General features: G+C 43.0%; 1 protein-coding gene across 1 annotated transcript; it reads left to right on the plus strand.

The window, feature by feature from the left end:
- Positions 1-15,676: 15,676 nt before the first annotated feature.
- LOC124675966 (histone-lysine N-methyltransferase ASHH1-like) lies at positions 15,677-20,271 on the plus strand. Its single transcript, XM_047212054.1, has 11 exons — positions 15,677-15,835; positions 16,009-16,051; positions 16,159-16,223; positions 16,343-16,499; positions 17,136-17,222; positions 17,308-17,392; positions 17,476-17,569; positions 17,698-17,896; positions 18,379-18,413; positions 19,198-19,759; positions 19,868-20,271. The coding sequence occupies exons 2-11, from the start codon at positions 16,049-16,051 to the stop codon at positions 20,135-20,137; spliced, it is 1,557 nt and encodes a 518-aa protein (XP_047068010.1). The 5' UTR covers positions 15,677-15,835; positions 16,009-16,048; the 3' UTR covers positions 20,138-20,271.
- The last annotated feature ends 741 nt before the right edge of the window (positions 20,272-21,012 follow it).

A 21,012-nucleotide genomic window follows, 5' to 3' on the forward strand; every position in this document is an offset into this window, starting at 1 on the left:
AAACATCGGGCTCGATGTGTAATATAGAACACCACATAATATAGGTTTATATCGTGATACTTAGCACGAATATAGGGAATTCTACTATTTGTCTCAACCTTTACCTTAATTGCACATTTGCAATGAGATAAACTTGAAACAAAGTGGTCTAGGATAGTTGTGGTTAACCTAATTTTCTTTGGAAGTACTAACTTAGCTTCCATTTTGTTGAGGACTACTTCAATGATATGTCTGGTTCTAACATCACTATTCTAGACACATAACTATTGGAATATAGCTCCTATACTTCCAAGTTATTGTATCGTAAGGCTATGGACCTAATGTTCTTGACACAGTTCCCATGGTTTTTGGAACATAATTCTTGCACTATTGTTTAGCACTTGGCTTCTTATTGTACTCCTCCAAAATACTTATAATGTTCTATTCCATCACATAATGATTCTTAGGTGAATCATATATGATTAACAACTCTACCATGTAAGTAATCATATTTTATTCATATCTCTCTTCCTTATCTCCCATGATTGACTCATCATGGTCTATACTACCTCCTATGACTCATAGTTATCACTTACTATCAATTGTTTCACATGTCTAGATAGTTTTACTTACTCATTACTTAACTTGGTCTACATCTTCTATTAGGATATCTTAATTATCTTCATCAATTGATATAACTCCTATTACCAGTCTGGATAACTCTTACTTAATCATAACATATGTTGATACACATCTTCCACTAGGATATCTTCCTTATGGTTGTATCCTCTCTTTTGACTACCATGTATTGTATACCAACTGTGGTCTACTCATAATTATTTTAGGGTCTTAAGAGTATCCTACATAATTTGAGATTAGCTAGCTAACATTACTTAGGAAATATAGGTAAGAAATGTTGACTGAAGTGTGTCAGGATTATTCTCAAGTGAATATCCATCTCAAGTCATAAAAAGATTTGGTTCACCTAAGACAACTTCCTATAGACACTACCAATCCTATATGTCTCCTTTAAAGGGTTTTAATCCTAGGGTCAAAGCATTTGCTCTGATACCAACTGTGGTGACCCAGCATACCACTGCATGGTGTAGTATGCAAGTCTGATATAACACCAATAAAACACCGTTCCACTAGTCTTATATCGCTCAGAGTGGTACAACAGAAACATATGCGGGTCCAAGGCATGCTGATACGTCTCCAACGTATCCATAATTTCTGATGTTCCATGCTTGTTTTATGACAATACTTACATGTTTTGCTTGCACTTTATGATGTTTTTATGCGTTTTCCGGAACTAACCTATTAACAAGATGCCACGGGGCCGGTTCTCGTTTTACTGCCGTTTTTGGTTCCAGAAAGGCTGTTCGGGCAATATTCTCGGAATTCGACGAAATCAACGCCCAAGATCCTATTTTTCCCGGAAGCATCCAGAACACCGAAGGAGAGTCGGAGGAGAGCCAGGGGCCACCACACAGGTGGGCCGCGCGGGCCACACCCCGGCCGCGCCGGCACGGTGTGGGGCCACCCTGTCGCCCCTCCTGCGCCGCCTCTTCGCCTATTTAAGCCCTTTCGACCTAAAAACGCGGTACCTCTTGACGAAACTCCGAGAAAGACTCCGGGGCGCCGCCGCCATCGCGAAACTCTAATTCGGGGGACGAAGTCTCGTTCCGGCACCTGCCGGGACGGGGAAGTGCCCCCGGAAGCCATCTCCATCGACGCCACCGCCTCCATCATGCTCCGTGAGTAGTTCCCCCATGGACTACGGGTTCTAGCAGTAGCTAGTTGGTATTCTCTCCTCCATGTACTTCAATACAATGGTTTTATGAGCTGCCTTACATGATTGAGATTCATCTGATGTAATCGGTGTTGTGTTTGTTGGGATCCGATGGATGATACATTATGATTAGTCTATCTATAAAGTTTGTGAAGTTATTGTTGCTGCAATCTTGTTATTCTTAATGCTTGTCACTAGGGCCCGAGTGGCATGATCTTAGATTTAAGCTCTATACTTATTGCTTAGATTGTATCTACAAGTTGTATGCACATGTCACTATCCGGAACCAAAGGCCCCAAAGTGACAGAAATCGGGACAACCGGAGGGGATGGCGGTGATGTGAGGATCACATGTTTTCACCAAGTGTTAATGCTTTGCTCCGGTACTTTATTAAAAGGAGTACCTTAATATCCAGTAGATTCCCTTGAGGCCCGGCTGCCACCGGCTGGTAGGACAAAAGATGTTGTGCAAGTTTCTCATTGCGAGGACGTACGACTATAATTGGAAAACATGCCTACATGATTAATGATCTTGATGTTCTTTCTTAATGCTTTGATTCCTATCAATTGCCCAACTGTAATTTGTTCACCCAACACTTGTCACTTATTGGAGAGTTACCACTAGTGTAGATCGCCGGGAACCCCGGTCCATATCTCATCATCATATACTTGTTCTACATGTCATTGGAAGTAGTATCAACTATCTTCTGGTGCCATTGCTTTCATATTGTTATTACTGCTGCTGTGTTACTGTTATTATTGCTCTCATATCACTGCTACTTTCACATCACCCTTGTTGCTAGTGCTTTTCCAAGTGGAGCTGAATTGACAACTCAGTTGTTAAGGCTTATAAGTATTCTTTACCTCCCCTTGTGTCGAATCAATAAATTTGGGTTTTACTTCCCTCGAAGACTCGTTGCGATCCCCTATACTTGTGGGTCATCAAGACTATTTTCACGGCGCCGTTGCTCGGGGAGGCATAGCTCTACTCATAAGTTCACCGGGGAGTACACTCTACCTCTCTCTCTACTTTTATTTTATTTTGTTTTGCTAGTTTACTTTTGTCTAGCTTATTTGTGCTTAGTTTATTTCTGTCTTGTTTTATTTTTCTTAGTTTACTTTTGTCTAGTTTCTTTTTGTCTTGTTTTATTTGTCTCATATACCCAAAAATCCATAAAAATTTCAAAAACCAAAAAATTAAAAACTGCTGTTATGGGAGAACCAACAACCTACTTGGAGCTTATGGAATGTTATAATTGTTATAGAGAATCAAGAACTGGTAAAATAATGAGTGCTATGATAGAAAAACTGAATACAATTGCTAAAATCTTGCTTAAACGCCATGATATAAACTGTTGCTCTCAACAGGACACTGATGCGTGTAGTTGACACGTCCGTTGGGAACCCCAAGAGGAAGGTGTGATGCGCACAACGGCAAGTTTCCCTCAGTAAGAAACCAAGGTTTAATCGAACCAGTAGGAGTCAAGAAGCACGTTGAAGGTTGATGGCGGCGGGATGTAGTGCGGCGCAACACCAGAGATTCCGGCGCCAACGTGGAACCTGCACAACACAACCAAAGTACTTTGCCCCAACGAAACAATGAGGTTGTCAATCTCACCGGCTTGCTGTAACAAAGGGTTAACCGTATTGTGTGGAAGATGATTGTTTGCAAGAAAACAGTAAAACAAGTATTGCGGTAGATTTGTATTTCGAGTATAAAAGAATGGACCGGGGTCCACGAGTTCACTAGAGGTGTCTCTCCCATAAGATAAAAGCATGTTGGGTGAACAAATTACGATCGGGCAATTGACAAATAGAGAGGGCATAACAATGCACATACATGTCATGATAAATATAGTGAGATTTAATTGGGCATTACGACAAAGTACATAGACCGCCATCCAGTTGCATCTATGCCTAAAAAGTCCACCTTCGAGGTTATCATCCGAACCCCTTCCGGTATTAAGTTGCTAACAACGGACAATTGCATTAAGTATTGCGCGTAATGTAATCAATAACTACATCCTCGGACATAGCATCAATGTTTTATCCCTAGTGGCAACAGCACATCCATAACCTTAGGGGTTTCTGTCACTCCCCCAGATTCACGGAGGCATGAACCCATTATCGAGCATAAATACTCCCTCTTGGAGTTACTAGCATCAACTTGGCCAGAGCCTCTACTAATAACGGAGAGCATGCAAGATCATAAACAACACATAGGTAATAACTTGATAATTAACATAACATAGTATTCTCTATCCATCGGATCCCGACAAACACAACATATAGCATTACAGATAGATGATCTTGATCATGTTAGGCAGCACACAAGATCCAACAATGAAGAACAATGAGGAGAAGACAACCATCTAGCTACTGCTATGGACCCATAGTCCAGGGGTGAACTACTCACTCATCACTCCGGAGGCGACCATGGCGGTGAAGAGTCCTCCGGGAGATGAATCCCCTCTCCGGCAGGGTGCCGGAGGAGATCTCCAGAATCCCCCGAGATGGGATTGGCGGCGGCGGCATCTCAGTAAGGTTTTCCGTATCGTGGCTCTCGGTACTTGGGGTTTCGCGACGAAGGCTTTAAGTAGGCGGAAGGGCAAGTCAAGAGGCGGCGCGAGGGGCCCACACGACAGGGCCGCGCGGCCAGGAGGTGGGCCACGCCGCCCTGGCGTGTCGCCGCCTCGTCGCCCCACTTCGTTACGTCTTCGGTCTTCTGGAAGCTTCGTGGCAAAATAGGACCCTGGGCGTTGATTTCGTCCAATTCCAGAATATTTCGTTACTAGGATTTCGAAACCAAAAACAACGTAAAACAAGAACGGCTCTTCGGCATCTTGTTAATAGGTTAGTTCCGAGAAAATGCACGAATATGACATAAAGTGTGCATAAAACATGTAGATATCATCAATAATGTGGCATGGAACATAAGAAATTATCGATACGTCGGAGACGTATCGGCATCCCCAAGCTTAGTTACGCTCGTCCCGAGCGGGTAAAACGATAACAAAGATAATTTCGAAGTGACATGCCATCATAACCTTGATCATACTATTTGTAAACATATGTAATGAATGCAGCGATCAAAACAATGGTAATGTCATGAGTAAACAAGTGAATCATAAAGCAAATACTTTTCATGAATAGTACTTCAAGACAAGCATCAATAAGTCTTGCATAAGAGTTAACTCATAAAGCAATAAATCAAAGTAAAGGTATTGAAGCAACACAAAGGAAGATTAAGTTTCAGCGGTTGCTTTCAACTTGTAACATGTATATCTCATGGATAATTGTCAACATAGAGTAATATAACAAGTGCAATATGCAAGTATGTAGGAATCAATGCACAGTTCACACAAGTGTTTGCTTCTTGAGGTGGAGAGAGATAGGTGAACTGACTCAACATAAAAGTAAAAAGAATGGTCCTTCAAAGAGGAAAGCATCGATTGCTATATTTGTGCTAGAGCTTTTATTTTGAAAACATGAAACAATTTTGTCAACGGTAGTAATAAAGCATATGAGTTATGTAAATTATATCTTACAAGTTGCAAGCCTCATGCATAGTATACTAATAGTGCCCGCACCTTGTCCTAATTAGCTTGGACTACCGGATCATCGCAATACACATGTTTTAACCAAGTGTCACAATGGGGTACCTCCATGCCGCATGTACAAAGGTCTAAGGAGAAAGCTCGCATTTTGGATTTCTCGCTTTTGATTATTCTCAACTTAGACATCCATACCGGGACAACATGGACAACAGATAATGGACTCCTCTTTAATGCATAAGTGTTATCACCAGAATTTGACCGAGTCAGAGGTGGGCCGCGATCAAGATGGACTTGAAGAATATATATATATAGAAGAAATACGTGAATCGGCCTTACATGCAAAGTTTGGACTAGTTTGCCCCTGTATCTGTAACATATTAGGATACCTGTCGGTTAGTTAGAGTTTTACCCGTGCACGGTTAGGTGCACGCCTAAATTAGAAAGTCCCTTGGACTATAAATATGTATCTAGGGTTTATGGAATAAACAACAACCAACGTTCAACACAAACAAATCTCGGCGCATCGCCAACTCCTTCGTCTCGAGGGTTTCTCCGGTAAGCACCATGCTGCCTAGATCGCATCTTGCGATCTAGGCAGCACTAGCCTACCCACGTTGTTCATGCGTTGCTCGTGCTTGAAGCCTTTTTGATGGCGAGCAACGTAGTTATCTTAGATGTGTTAGGGTTAGCATTGTTCTTCGTATCATATGTCGTCGTAGTGCGACCCTTATGCATCTAGCCGCCCTTACACCCATCTCGGGTGTAGGGGCGGCACCCGCTTGATCATAGTTTAGTAGATCTGATCCGTTACGGTCGCTCCTTGTTCTGCAAGGATTAGTTTAACATCCGCAATAGTTAGGCCCTACAAAGGGTTGTAGGATCCAGCGGCGTGTAGGGTGAAGTTTGCTAGCCCTAGAAAGGATGTTCCGGGAATCAACCTCGTGTTGGTTTTTAGGCCCTGTCTAGGATCGGCTTACGGTCACCGTGCGCGAGAGCGAGGCCCAATCGTGAGTAGGATGATCCGATTATGCGGTGAAAACCCTAAATCGTCGTAGATCTCATTAGCTTTATCTTGATCAAGCGGGACCACCATATATTCGGACACCTTGTACGAATCATGGGTGGATCGGCTCTTTGAGCCGATTCACGGAGATAACCTGAGAGCCGATCGAGGCTCGTATTTAATGTTTACGTGTATGCCATGCAGGAAACTAAGCGAGGCATCATCCAACACCTTCCACGACCGGGTATAGGTCGGGTGGCACGCCCTTGCGATAGCATCGGACGTGTGACCGGGGAGGCTTTGCGGGCCGTCGCTCTGAGGGACTGGGGCCAGCCGCAACCCTAGTTGTTCCCGGCTCTACTGTGTTGCCCGTCTCTGCCCGCCGGTGGGTTTCTGACGCCAACACATTCTGGCACGCCCGGTGGGACAACCTTCGACATCCACCACATCGCCATCTACATCCGAGATGGCGGAAAGCACTCCGGTCAAGTACGAGGATCTGCCTGATGAGCTCAAGAAGAAACATGACGAGATCAAGGCAACCCTCGAAGCCGAACTCATCGGCTCTTTCCAGAGAACCCGCTCCCATGGCGTTAGGTGGAAGGGGTTCACACCTGAAGGCGCACTCGATGGAGTGGACCTGTCCGCCCCGTCGGAAGAACGCACCGGGTCGCTGCGTCGGGAGATCAACTACATGGTGGCTCATTCGCTGCACCGCCACTCGAGAGCCTGGTGAACACTTTAGAGCGTGTCGCTCCGCGCGTGGTCCAGGAAATCATGAGCCACCGGTATTCTCCGTCGGGACCAGCTGCGGGGACTTTCAAAGGAGAGATGCCACTCCGGTCCCATCCTCCGCTGCCGTTCGCATGGGCAGCACCGGAACTGCCGAACTCATCGGCATACGTCGTCTACAAGATTGGTGGTGATCCTAGTGACTACCAATTCCTACTTGAGGCACCCAAGGAGATCCCGCACGGATACGCGTGCGCATACGTACCAGACTGCAATACCTGGGCACTCTCGAACCAGGTTGCGACAGAGATTTGCTGTCGTCCGGTTCCCCGCTATGACTTGGTCCAAAGATCAGATGTGGGAGGTGATGAACTGCTGTGTGTGCCTACACAATATGATTATTGAAAATGAGCGAAAGCATCCGGTTTCTACGGCTGAGCAAGAAGCACCATATGAGAGAGAGGGTCCTCTTGCACGGCCTAATCACCAGGTGCCTCCATCATGGGCCACCTTCATTGCTATGCGCCGGGAGATTCGAGACTCTACAATGCATCAGCTGCTGCAAGATGATCTGGTGGAGCACATATGGAGGCTCCGAGGCAACGCCAACGCCGACGCCAACTAGTCTGTCTTAATTTGTTTGAAAAATTGTGAAATTGTGTGCTTCATTTATTTCAGCACTTGTTAAACATTGTACTGATTATCGCCGAATTTGTTTCAGCAATTTTCGTACTCTTGGTCGCCGAACTTGTTAAATTTTATGTTAAATTTGTTTGAAATATGTCAAATGGTCGAGGTTGGGGGTTTCCTGCCGGGGGGACGGCTGGAACTTCGGCGCTCCCCACGCCAAATCTTCCTCCAATCCGGACGAAAATTTCGCCGGATTTGGGCGTGGGGAGCGCCAACGAGTGGGGATGCTCTAAGTCTGTGAGCATATCGTTATCCTTTTTTTAATCCTTTTTTCCCTTTAACAGACAGCGTTATCCATTTGGTAATCCCGTGTTGCTTGTTACTGAGGCTTGGTTGATACTCCCTCTACCCCACAAGAAGCTTCTCAATTTTTTCTAAATATGGATATAGCAACACACTAAAACATGTTTGGATACAAATGTATCTAGGCAAACTTGAGAAACTTTTTTTGAATGGAGGGAGTACTAGACTTTTTGTGAGGATTAGTGTAAATAATACTCTAGAGGTATTTGGTGAAACTTCTACCTCCACCCAATTCCTACAAAATTTCAACGTCAATCCACTAGGTAGAGGTAGAATAATACTGGAGATTGAGAAAAATACGCTAAGATTTGAGGAAAAATAGGGATAGACGGGAATTAAACTCACTCAATACTCTAGTACCAAACATTCTTTTAGTAATAAGTGAAGATATGTAATTTGGTGGGGATCATCCCTGCTAATCCCCACAAAAACTCTATTACCAAATAAGACTTGACGGGGAGAACCCGATGCCTCAAAGTGGAGGAAAAAACTGATATAATAACTGGTCGACCTACCTGATTTGTCGCCCCAAGCGGACATCCGGTTGTTGAGTGGGTAGAAGCAAAAGAATGTTGAAAACCAACCATATTGAGGGGCTCGACCAAGTGAAGGAATGGCAAGTAATGCCAGAGTTGGCGACAGAGGAAGACTCTGCGTGAAGGCCAACTGCCCCAAATTCTATGATGCAAAGTTCAAACTTAAATTATTTTCAAAACTTATCATTGATTTGAATTTCAGTGACAAAGAGCATCAAAAATCATCTTTTTTACATAGGTCATAAAAATTAATTTTCCCAAAACTTTGTGCGCAAACATAGAATGGCCGGATGTAATTTTTTTAATTTGTTATAACTTTTTAACATTTCAAAATGTGTTTTTAGACAATAGATGCACCTACACCTATGACCCCAAATGGATTTCCACCATGGCCCTACTTTGTATTGAAAAAGTAAGGTCACCGAAAAACCTAGCTTACAACACAATGCAAACAAAAACAAAAACAAACAAAAATGGATTTGTGGTCATTGATAATTACATCGCAAGGTAGGAATAATATGGTTAGTTGTCAGACATGTACAATCGTACACCATGCCTTCCTGTCTGCTCTTCTATGTTACCCTCGTGCACTCAAGAGAAATTTGTTAAGAGTTATCAAGGGTTTGATATCTAAAAAAAATCTAGTCTTGAAACTTTGATTTGATTTTTTTGTTTAAAAAAATATTTTATTTTGTGAAGGATGTGTGAGTAAATGATGGAAAACAAAGACACATCACACAACATAAGAAACAAAGACACATCACACAACATGTCAGGTGTGAGGCGTCTGTAGAAAGCGAAGGTCAACCGCCTTTCCCATCATCTGATTTACTTAAAACTACAAATTATTGGTCATTCAATATTTACAACATAAAACTGCCACTTGCAAGATTGGTTATTGCTTGCAACATCATTGCAACCAATCTATCCCATGGTCTTCTAGAATTCATCTAAGTTCATCTTAACATTGAAATATGCCATGTGGCAGCTGGTATGCAAAAACTCCGCATTGGTTGTAGAAAAAAACACTGAAAATGTGTCTGCAACACATGTGACATGAAAACCAAATGCATGCAACCTACATGATTATTGCACACAACAACAATGAAACATATTTGCAACATGAAAATAAAAATCCGTGGAGGCATACACGCAAAATCTTGCAACATGTTACTAGTATGTTAAAAGAAAACACTATACATTTTTTCCGCGTGTGTCAGTCACCATTAGCAACATGATAATTTCCTAAAATTCAATAACCTCCACCATCAATAGTGAAGGCGCCATGAATCCGAATCTCTAAAGCATGTATGCGGTATACTGGACGATTTTTGACCCATTCCCCACCGTCCTAATTCAATAACGGAGCTCAATGTACTCCACCTTGAGATGGAGGTGGGAAAGTGGGAGGAGACCGAGTAAAGATAGCTCATGCGGAGCCTTCTTTAGAGGCGAGCGACATACTATTTTCTTTGCATGATTAGCCACCTAATCTGATATGGGCCATTCTTCTAAAATCATCCAATGCGAGATCCTAGGTGCATAATACTAGATAATACAATCTAGATTAACGCATGGGCGGACGCAGCGCGGGGGGGGGGCGGGGGGCCGTGGCCCACCCAGAATTCGTGAAAAAAAATCGAGTATCCCATTAAAAAAATCCTAATTAGCCCAAGTGTACCGAGACGAGGAGTCGAGGTCACGACGGCCCGCCCTCGACCTCGACTCGATTGCCTGTCCCGTCCGGCTGGCGCTCTCTTCCCTCACCCAGCCCCGGCCGCCGCGCGCTCTTCCCGCCGGCCGCCGCGCCACTCTTCACGCCGATTCGCCGTCTCGCCGACGACCAGGACCAGGTGACCTGCGCTGCCGCCCAGCCGTGCTCTGCCGCTCTCTGCCTCTGACCCTCTGTTACTTTGTGAGTTTGTGTGTAACAAATAAAATTAAGGGCGTGTTTTAAGTTCTACCTTTTTCCATAAAAATATGTCGTAAGTTTTTCTAAATTCAGATGTATCTAAATGTTTTTTAGTATATAGGTATCTCTACTATTAAGAGCAAACTGGTGAATGCCTGGTGTCACATTTTCAGGATGGACAATAATACCCCCACGTCCTCAATTCATATTTCCTCCCTCAAACCACCCGGTCCGCACTCCTCAAAAATAGCTAACCATCTTCTCTTATCTTATCTTATCTTATCTCGCACCGCCTCTGCAGCTCCACTTCTACGCGCAGTCCTGCCCTCGAGCCGAGACCATCGTCCGGCAAGTCGTCCAGCACCGCGCCGCGCAAGACCGCTCCGTCCTCCCCGCCCTCATCCGCCTGCAGTTCCACGACTGCTTCATCAGGGTACGTACCATATGTTGTCAGAGATCGATCGCGTTTGCCCGATAGCCGTGCAAACATGTCGAAGAAAAACCTCGTGTGATGTCTAACAACGTGGTATCGTTCGTACCAGGGCTGCGATGGCTCGGTACTCATCGACAGCGCCGGCGGCAATGTGGCCGAGAAGGAGGCCGATCCCAACCTGACGCTGAGGATGCTCGACGTGATCGACGACGTCAAGGCTGCCCTCGAGACGGCATGCCCCGGCGTTGTATCGTGCGCCGACATTATCGGATTGGCCGCGAGGGATGCTGCGGCCATGGCGGGGAGGGTGCGGTACCAGCTGCCCACCGGGAGGCGCGGCGGGACCGTCTCCCAGCGCGGCCGAGGTTCATCTGCCCAGCCCGTCCGTGTCGTTCGCCGACGCTCTGTCGGCCTTCAGTAACATCGGCCTCGACGTGGTTGATCTCACCACCTTGCTGGGTAGGTGCACTCCTTTACTGAACATTTCACGAAGTCCATAGTTTAAAATTAACAATTTGACATTCTAAAGAGCGGTAAATTTAAACAGGTTCACACACCATGGGGTTCTGCCACTGCATGTTTGTCATGGACAGGCTCTACGACTTCAAGAAAACCGGCACGCCGGACCAGACCATGGACGCCGGCCTGCGGGCCTCGCTCCAGGGCAGCTGCCCGCCTCACACGGTGACGCCGCAGAACGAGTCTGGCGACACCATCGTCCCCATGAACCTCCTGGCGCCGCACGGGCCCTTCAGGCTCGACAACTCCTTCTACCGAAGCGTGCTCGCAGGGAAGGCCGTCTTGCAGATCGACCAGGAGCTGGCGTCCGACGGCATGGCCAGGCTCATCGCCGCCAAGTTCGCGGTCGGGCCGCGCAAGTTTCGGAAGCAGTTCGCCAGGTCCATGGTGAAGCTGGCGAGCGTACACGTTCTCACCGGAGAGCAGGGGGAGGTCAGGCTGAACTGTCGAAAGGTTAACAGCCGATAGTTTTTTATGAGTGGCAAGATCAGTGCCTTCAAGTTGAGTTTTAAATGTTTCCCGTAGAAAAGAAGTTGAGTGTTAATTCTTAATGATTTGCTAATACATGTATGCTTAGAATTTCAGCTATTTTTCCAATCATGTTTAAGTCAATTTGTGTGAAGTTTCAGTCATTTCATAACATTTTTTGGTTTATTTTCCCAATCTGTATCTGTATCTGTTGCAGTTGCAGTTGCTTTTTTAGCTATAGTGTAGCGAATCTTAGCTCTTGAATCATCTGATCTTTTTCCATGTATCGGTCCTGTCTCTGAAACCTCTCATCTTTACCTACACATTTTCCCCAAGAGATTAAAGATTTCCAAGATGAGGTATGTTGACAGGCAGGCCCAGAAAAGTGAATTTAGTGGTACCCGGATTGGAATATTAGTTCCTTCGAACGGTAACTAATGGGGTCGAGACAATCTTTTCTTCTTTTTGCAAAAAAAAAAACAATCTCTTTTTCCTTCTACATCTGGCCTCATGTTCTTTCCACCCCGTCTGGTCCATCATGCCTGGTCTTTTCCTTCTTGCTCCATGATGGTCTTGGAGACCTGGTTCCAAGCCTAAGCATGCCCGTCCCAAACCCATTCGGTGGCGAGCCTCGTTTCGCTCGTAAGATGTTAGCATCTTTTTTATATGGATTAGATCATAACATAACAAATTTTACGTTGAGACAAAGCTTATTTTGTAGCATGAATTTCAACAATCTTCTGAACAACATAGAAAACACTTGCTTGCGCCAAACAACCACTTAGGCTAAACAGTTACCAAGCTCGAGCAAAGCTCAAACTTATCAACGTGAACTAGCTTTGTCACCATATCAGCAGGGCATACCTTCAGTTTACCATGTTCAACAATGTCGCGAACATAATGATACTTGACATCAATTGCTTTGTGCTCTCATTGAACATTTGACCTTTAGTAAGGTATATGTCACTTTGATTGCCACTAAACAAGTTAATGCAAGAATCATCTTCACAAATCTCAACATACACACAACCAAACAGACTCTTGCAAGCTTCGGCAATAGCTATGTATTCTGTGTTGGTTGTAGATTGAGAAACAACATGTTGTAATGTTGTTTTCCAACTCATAATATCCACCAATAGTAAACACATAACATGTAATAGACCTCCTCTTATCCAAGTAGGCATCAAAATGTGAATCCACATAGACAGCGAGTCCCTCACCGGTCTTGTCAAACTTTAAGCAAGATTTGGATGTGCCACGAAGGTACATGAAAATCCACTAAACAACTTTTTATGTTCTTTACCAGGATTAGCCATGTATCGACTAACCAAACTCATAACATATGATAATTCAGGACCGGAACAAACCATGACATACATCAACAAACCAACATCACTAGAATATGAAACTCGTGAAATGTACTCAAAATCTTCATCAGTACCAGGACATTGCAATGCTAACAATTTGCATCATGCATATTAAAATGTTGAAGGCTTTTTTGTTGACTTCTGTCATGTCTTTGGATACTTCACCGTTCAGATCATGTGGTGATCTTGCTTAGCTTATGTAAGTAATTAGTCTGAGATATTTGATTTATTGAGATTGCAGATCCGATATTTTTTTTCTCTCCCCTGAAGTCTCCGATCTATTTATTTGTTCTATAATTGCTTTTGGATTACGTATTTTCCTGTTTTTATTACCGATGTATTCATGGATCTTGGATCCCCCAAAATCTGTTTTGCTTGTTTGTTAATATATGCGAGAATCTGTGATATATTCATGATAACTCTGTGACCGTGGAACATGATTGTAGCCTGATGTAAATTTCGACGTGGAGAGGGCTCACGTTGGTCCATGCATCTTATTTATCTACTTCATGTTGCGAGAAAATTCTTGTTCATATACTCCATTATATTTATTGAGCCAATCGTTCTTGTTCAAACAGATTTTTTTTGTTGAAGGGAATCTCAAGAACAAATGCTTCGGATCCAAATGTCAATGGATGGTTTGTTCTGAATAAAACTTTTGTTTAATCTCCATATGTGTAAATCGTGTTGGAATTCCGTACCATTTTTTATGGGTAATATCAGAAATTAATTCCGTATCATATAAAAAATATGGCAATGTCGAAATAAATTTCTATCATATGAATTTTTTTGTTGTGCCATGAGAATGGGAAAGAGCGGAGAAAAATGAACGGTAAAGTTTGTGTATTATAAACCAATTTTACGGTTCAAACTGATCTATTGAATGATTCTGGTTCATGCCATATTAATTTCTCATTCTATCCTGGACAGAACTACATCGAGGTCGACCTTGGTTTTGCTTATAGTCAGGTCACCGAAACTATCCATTTGTGGTAAAGGAATATTTCCAAAAATAGTAATAGTGGGCCCGCGTGGGAACCAAAGGAAAGCACGGACAACTCTTCAACGACGGAGTAACAACCGTGCGGCTGATGGAGAAGTGGTTTAGCTCCGGAGGGCGGGGAGGTCGGCAGCCTGAACCGTCCGCCGAATGGCAGGGAGGCCGGCAGCCGAAACCGTGCACCGGGGTGTGTGGAGGCCGACGGTGAGTGGCTCGGCGCCGGAGGATGGGATGGACGTGAGAGAGCTAGCCGTGGACGGGCGCCAAACAGCGAGTGACCTTGGCGGCGTGTGTGGCCACAGGCGGCATGAGTAACCCATGCGGTGGTGTCGGGAGAATGTGAAATTGGGAAAAGTTTGTTATTTTAAAATTAAAGTTGGGGAAATTTGGGTGAGGAAGAAAGCGAGATTGTCCGACTTTTCTCGGTACTCCAATACCAACAAGCACCGACATGTGGTTTTCTGTGGTTATCATTACAAAAAAAGTATTATCATCCTAATGACCAAGAGATAATAATATTTTCCATTTATTTGCAAAAAATTGTTTGGTTACTTAGTATTTTCTTTTATGCTTTCATGCGATAAATGATTTGTTCATCCAATTTGCACCGGGAGTACTTTATGTTCACATTCTTATATTTTTATGAAAATAAAACTTCATGCTAACTCGATAGATTGATTGTGCAGGATGGCTACGAGTTGACAAAGAGATTTTTGATACACATACTCAAGTACCTTGCTAATGACATTGAAAATAACATACAGGATGTTGTGCGAGCATATGTTATTCACGATCAAGAGAGCATGGATTTAATAAATAATATAAGAAATAATATGTCGGTCTCGTTGCCTTTTATAATTATTACACTAAATTATGTGATATGATCTTATGATATTTTAAATATTATGTGGTTATTTTTATGTACTTAAATGTTTTTGCGCATCATTTACACTTGTAATATTTGTGAAACTACATAAAGTAGAGATCCATGTAATATTGTGACTGGCATAAGGTAGGGAGCCGTGGCGAAGCACGGGCATTCCACTAGTATTCAAAGTTAGATAAATCTCCAACATCCTTTTATGGACCTAGGCTAAAACCTATGGTGCAGTCGATATTATGTATTGTAGTGGAGGAAGCGTAATATATCTGGTACGCCTTCACTTACAAGAAGGCTCGTAATCGCAGGTACACGCGACCCCACGCGGCGGTGCGCCGGCCCTCCTCTGCTTTCGTCGCTTGCTGCCTCACCGCGCCGCCGTCCGGCCCGTCCCTCACCGTCTCCCTCGCTGGAGTCCATCTCTGCTGCAGCGTATTCGAGACCGAGGCGTCGGTTCACCTCCCGGCGGCGGGGCTTCGGGGGTTGTCTCGGCGGTGGGTGGAGCAAGCCTCCCACGTCGGGCCTTGTACTCGGCGGTGTTGGAAGAAGGCGGCGGCCGGAGCTCGGACGCGGCGGACGCAGTGATTGGACGCGACTGGAATAATACTACGGGCTGCTTCAACGCCCCCACGACCTCCTCCTCCTCTTCCGATCCAGACGTCCTGGTACGCCCTAGTCCCGCTGCTCCCCAATTCTAACCCACATTGTCTTACGGGTCGCGCGATTACACTACTCGCCACTCGCTCGCAGATCTCTTACAGAGTTACAGTACTCAAGTCGTTCCACCATTGTAACATGTTAATTGTGTCCTCAGTTGATCAGTTCCCCTACTTTCCAGGTTGCCATCTTACTCCACCGGGCAAGAACTGACACCGCAAATGGTATTCCTGCTACTACTTAGAAACGCTTTTGTTGACACCTTCATGGACGCGCTAGTACAAATTATGTTAAGTATCTTTTTACTCAACTCGTTGAGTTTCACTTGCAGGAGGAAGAGCACATTGAGCCACCGCCTTACATCTACATCGAGACTAATGATTTCTCGTACAGAAGGTTGCTGGTTTTGTTCTCTATACTTTATTTTCCTATCGACCTACTGATACCGGAAGCATTAGGTCTCAAGCTTTAGATTGTAATGTGAATCTCATTGTTATGTATTTTACTGCTGGAAGGCACAAGCGGCAGAAGGAGGAGGACATAGCTGTATGCGAGTGTCAGTACAATCTGATGGATCCAGACAGCGCGTGCGGGGAGAGGTGCTGGAATGTCTCCACTAACACTGAGTGCACTCCTGGCTATTGTCCTTGTGGTGTATATTGTAAGAACCAGGTTAGTTTTTTGTTGCTTTTGTTGCGTATTGGTGCCATCATTGTCTATTTGTTTGGGTAATTTCATTAACCCTGATTCTTGATTATTTGCACGGAGCTGCCAGCGAGAAGGAAAGCAATGTATGCGCATATTTTTAGTTTAGTTGATTTTTTACTTAGTTTTCTAAGGAGTCGTGCTAATTTTAATATGATCTGGTTAATATAGTCGTATAGCATGATGATATTTTGAATATACTACTTATCTATTTGGTTTTTGTGATGTGGAAGGTACACACTGTGCCTTCAAATGGACATTATGAATATTAGATCGAAAACTTTCAAGTGTCCATTAAATCTGATGAGATTTATGTAGTATACCTACTAACAATTCCTGTTACCCAATTATAATCCCCACACTCCACCCTTTTGTTGGTGCTCAAAGTTTTGATGGGACTCTAAGGGTAAGATTTTTATACGACAAATCCTGTATGTGCTGCCTCATTCGTACTGATGCACAGTGTGGCAATGCTGTATACGAATTGATGTAAAATTGTGCTAGAAGGAAGTTAATTCTAGGATGTTTTTTATGTACCAGACTTCTTATTTTCCAGTTTACTTATGATCTCTTTCGTCATTTGATCAATTTTCATGTTAGCAGCGATTTCAGAAGTGTCAATATGCTAGGACAAGGTTGGTAAAAACTGAAGGGCGTGGATGGGGTCTTTTGGCTGATGAGAATATTACGGTGACTACATTTATCTTCATGTTTGTTCTGCCTAATGAAGTAAATATGCTTCAGTAACTAATTGTTATCTTAATGGTATTTGTAGTCTGGACAATTTGTTATTGAATACTGTGGTGAAGTAATATCATCAAAGGTAGCCAAGCGGAGATCTCAAACATATGAAGACCAGGGTACACAGATACTAGACCTCTTCCCATATTTGAATTGTGGTGCCTTTTGCTTGCTATAATATTTTTATGCTGTTACCCATTAGGTTTAACAGAGGCTTATATTATTTACCTCAACGCTGATGAGTCTATTGATGCAACAAAGAAAGGGAGTCTAGCCAGATTTATCAACCATTCGTGGTATGCTTGTAGCAAACAAAAGTCCTTAGATGTATTTTATTTTATTTATTTCATTTACTTGTTCATTGAATTTTCTATTCTTTTGCATTTTAAGTATCTAATCTAAGAGCTTGTTATGGAGCATGCAGCCAACCGAACTGTGAGACAAGGAAATGGAATGTGCTCGGGGAAGTAAGAGTTGGCATATTTGCAAGACAAGATATTCCTATCGGAACGGAATTGTCCTATGACTATAATTTTGAGTGGTTTGGTGGTGCGATGGTCCGGTGCCTCTGTGGAGCTGCCAGCTGTTCAGGGTTTCTTGGGGCTAAATCACGTGGTTTCCAGGTGGGTGAAACAATTATACTGTTATATATCTCACCAACTTAAGATATGATCCTGTTTCATGTTTGACTTTTGACACTGAGATTTGAGAGAAGAAACCACTGCTATCTTTCTGACCTTGCAATTGAAGTCGTGGGAATTTACTGTAGAGTGTGTCCCTTGTCTCCATTAGACTGATTACACTGCAGAACAGAAGTATTGGTTGCTCTTTGGTTTGCCGCTTTTGCATGTATGCTGGCACAACTCTTTTGTGCTGCTTCATCTAAAAACAATTTCGTGTTGTCATGTTACTTATTGGAAGATTGAATTGTAAGTAGGAGCACTATGTGCAATAGTCACTTCATTATGGTTAATCTAGTGTAATGAACCAGTTTTTTTTTCATTATTAGGTTCTCTTTATTGCGATCATTGATGCATCTACTTTTAAATCTAATATATGGAGTGCCTAACACTTGCATAATACATTATTGTCTGCCATGTTTTAGGAGGCCACATATCTGTGGGAAGATGATGATGACAGGTACGCGTGTGCTTGTGTCTTGTATGTTAGTCTGCAACAAATAAAAGTTGACATACCATTGGTATGTGCAAAATTTAACTGGCATCTCCTTAATGGGAAGCTTTAATTTTACTCAGCTGACATTTTGCTAACTAAAATCTGGTTTGCTCCAATGATCTGGGCCTCTGAGAAAGAGGTTATATCTGTGTAACAATAACATTTTTCCATGCATTAAGATAAACTGATCCTGACAAGTAAATGCTTATTGCTTGAAGTGCTAAAATATATTTCTTGATCGAAAACAGGAGTGAAGAATGTACATGATGGTATTACAGTGGATATTACATGATAATCAGAAACTGTTCATTAACTATTAAGCATCATGCCAAGATTGCATGCCTTCCTTGATGTTAGGGCTAGTGCAAAATAATTTTTTAACATTCCTTTGCAACTAATAATTAAGGTGGAATGATTGCTGAATATATATATATCCATTTCTCTGATTCCAAATGCTCCAGCATCCTGTCATCGAAATCTCCATGAAGTGGTCATGATTATATCTGTGTTTAGCATCTTGGATTTTGTCATGAATTGACAGAGCAGTGTTCCATTACAATCCAATTGCTCCCCAGAAACTCTGACTAAATCTACATTCAGAAAACAAGTGTAGGAGAGTCTCTTCAGGGCAGGGCAGTATTCACATAGAACACTATCCGAGAATTCCACATAGAAGTGCTAAATATTGACGAATATAAAAATTCTGGGCACCAGTTAAGCAGAAAATACTTCACATCTTAATCTGCAGGTTTTCTGTTGAAAATATCCCTCTTTATGACTCTGCTGATGACGAACCTACAAGCATTCCAAGGGACATCCTTTTAATAGAAGAAGATAAGCCAAATACCCAAGAAAGCACCATTAGCACAACCCAGAGCACTGTGAATCCTGAGATTGCAAGCTCAAATGAATTCACGCCAATGACTGTTGAACCATTGACGGCAAGCTTAGATGAACTCACAGCAATGACTGTTGAACCATTGGCGGCAAGCTCGGAGGAACCCACGCCAATGATTGTTGAAGCATTGAGAGCTATTCCAATGGGTGACTTCAGTGAGAATGGATCAACTGAATATGTTGCACAATATGGCGACGACAATATGCAAAATTCGACGCATAAAATTGCAAAGCTCGAGAACCAAAGTTCTCCCGGGAACAACAACCATCATACTGAACTGGTCCCGGTGAGACCCTTACCGAAATTTCGTGGTGGAAAAACTAAACGTGGTCTGCGCAAGCAACTGAATGTTGCAGATATTTGTGACCGTTTAGCCTCTGCTGAGGCTCGCGAGGAGATATTATACTGCGAGGTAAAAGCAAACTGTAACCCCTTCTCTTGAAAACTAAGTACAGAGGGAAGCTCTAAATTTTGCACAAGGGTCACAACGTTTTCTTTTTCCTGATTTGAAATATTTCAGGAAGTGAAGAAGCAGGCAGCTGCTGAAATCGATGCCCTGTACGACGAGATCAGGCCAGCGATCGAAGAACATGAGAGGGACAGCCAAGACAATGTATCAACAAGCCTTGCGGAGCAGTGGATCGAGGCCAGCTGCTCCAAGTACAAAGCTGAGTTTGATCTATCTGCTGCGATTATCAAGAACATGGCCTCCACGCCTCTGAGGGCAAAAGAAGACGTGATCCCTAGAGAACAAAATGGATTGTTGTACCTGCAAAACGGTTCAAGCTAAATAGCCGCTGAGCTGGCAAGCAATTTTTACAATCCTTAGTTCATTTTAGATTTGAAGTGTTGTAAGGTGATATTATTCTCAACATTTATGCCATAATAACAATCTGATTAATTGATTTGGAAAGACATGGCCAATTTCTGTCACATCATACTTGAGTTCGACTTGCTTCAGAAATATTTGTTCACCTACATTTAGGGGTGGGCGTTTGGTCATGGCCGAAAATTCGATCTTTGTATTTCAGTCTATTATGAATTTGGTCCTCTAGAAATGAAGAACGAAAATTACCTGTTAATTTTACTACCTGACAAATTCGGGTCCGGCTTCGGCCATGACTGAACTCTATGATAGTTGTTGTAAACACAAAACTTAGAGAGAATTGGGTAAAAGTTTTAGCAACATTTTAGCAGTGACATGAATATTTTTTTGATTGTATCAATTTGCAAGAACAATTATTAACACTGGAACACATCATACGGTTCATACTTCATAGGTCACATATTTACGGAATTCCAGCCAAGAACAAAAGAAAACAGCCATGCACGTCAATAACCACAAGCTCATAGCCACAACAAATAAATTGCAACATAAACTATATTTTCAATAACAAAAAGTTAAGGCCGAACCTGTCCAGCCAAGAATTGGGACTCTCTAACATTAAATTTTGTCAGTTCGGTCCATTTGGTTACCGTGAATAAGTAACTGAATTGATCGAACTAAATTTGGTTTAGAAATTTGCTACCCATTTGTCTGATCGGTCATTTTAGGTTCGGTCTGGGTGTTTTCAGGTTTGGTTTTCGATCATCGGTTTTTATGTCCACCCCTAGCTACCTTGCAATTATGTATAGGTTCAATCGAAATAGTATGCTCCAACAGTC

Source organism: Lolium rigidum, chromosome 7, assembly GCF_022539505.1.
Source record: "Lolium rigidum isolate FL_2022 chromosome 7, APGP_CSIRO_Lrig_0.1, whole genome shotgun sequence".
Classification (NCBI taxonomy): Eukaryota; Viridiplantae; Streptophyta; class Magnoliopsida; order Poales; family Poaceae; genus Lolium; species Lolium rigidum.

What these genes read in the sequence shown, in the direction of transcription:
- LOC124675966 (XM_047212054.1), top strand. An exon ending in TCAAACATATGAAGACCAGG is followed by an intron (nt 17,393 to 17,475) that starts GTACACAGATAC and finishes GTTACCCATTAG; the next exon opens with GTTTAACAGAGGCTTATATT. An exon ending in CTAAATCACGTGGTTTCCAG is followed by an intron (nt 17,897 to 18,378) that starts GTGGGTGAAACA and finishes GCCATGTTTTAG; the next exon opens with GAGGCCACATATCTGTGGGA.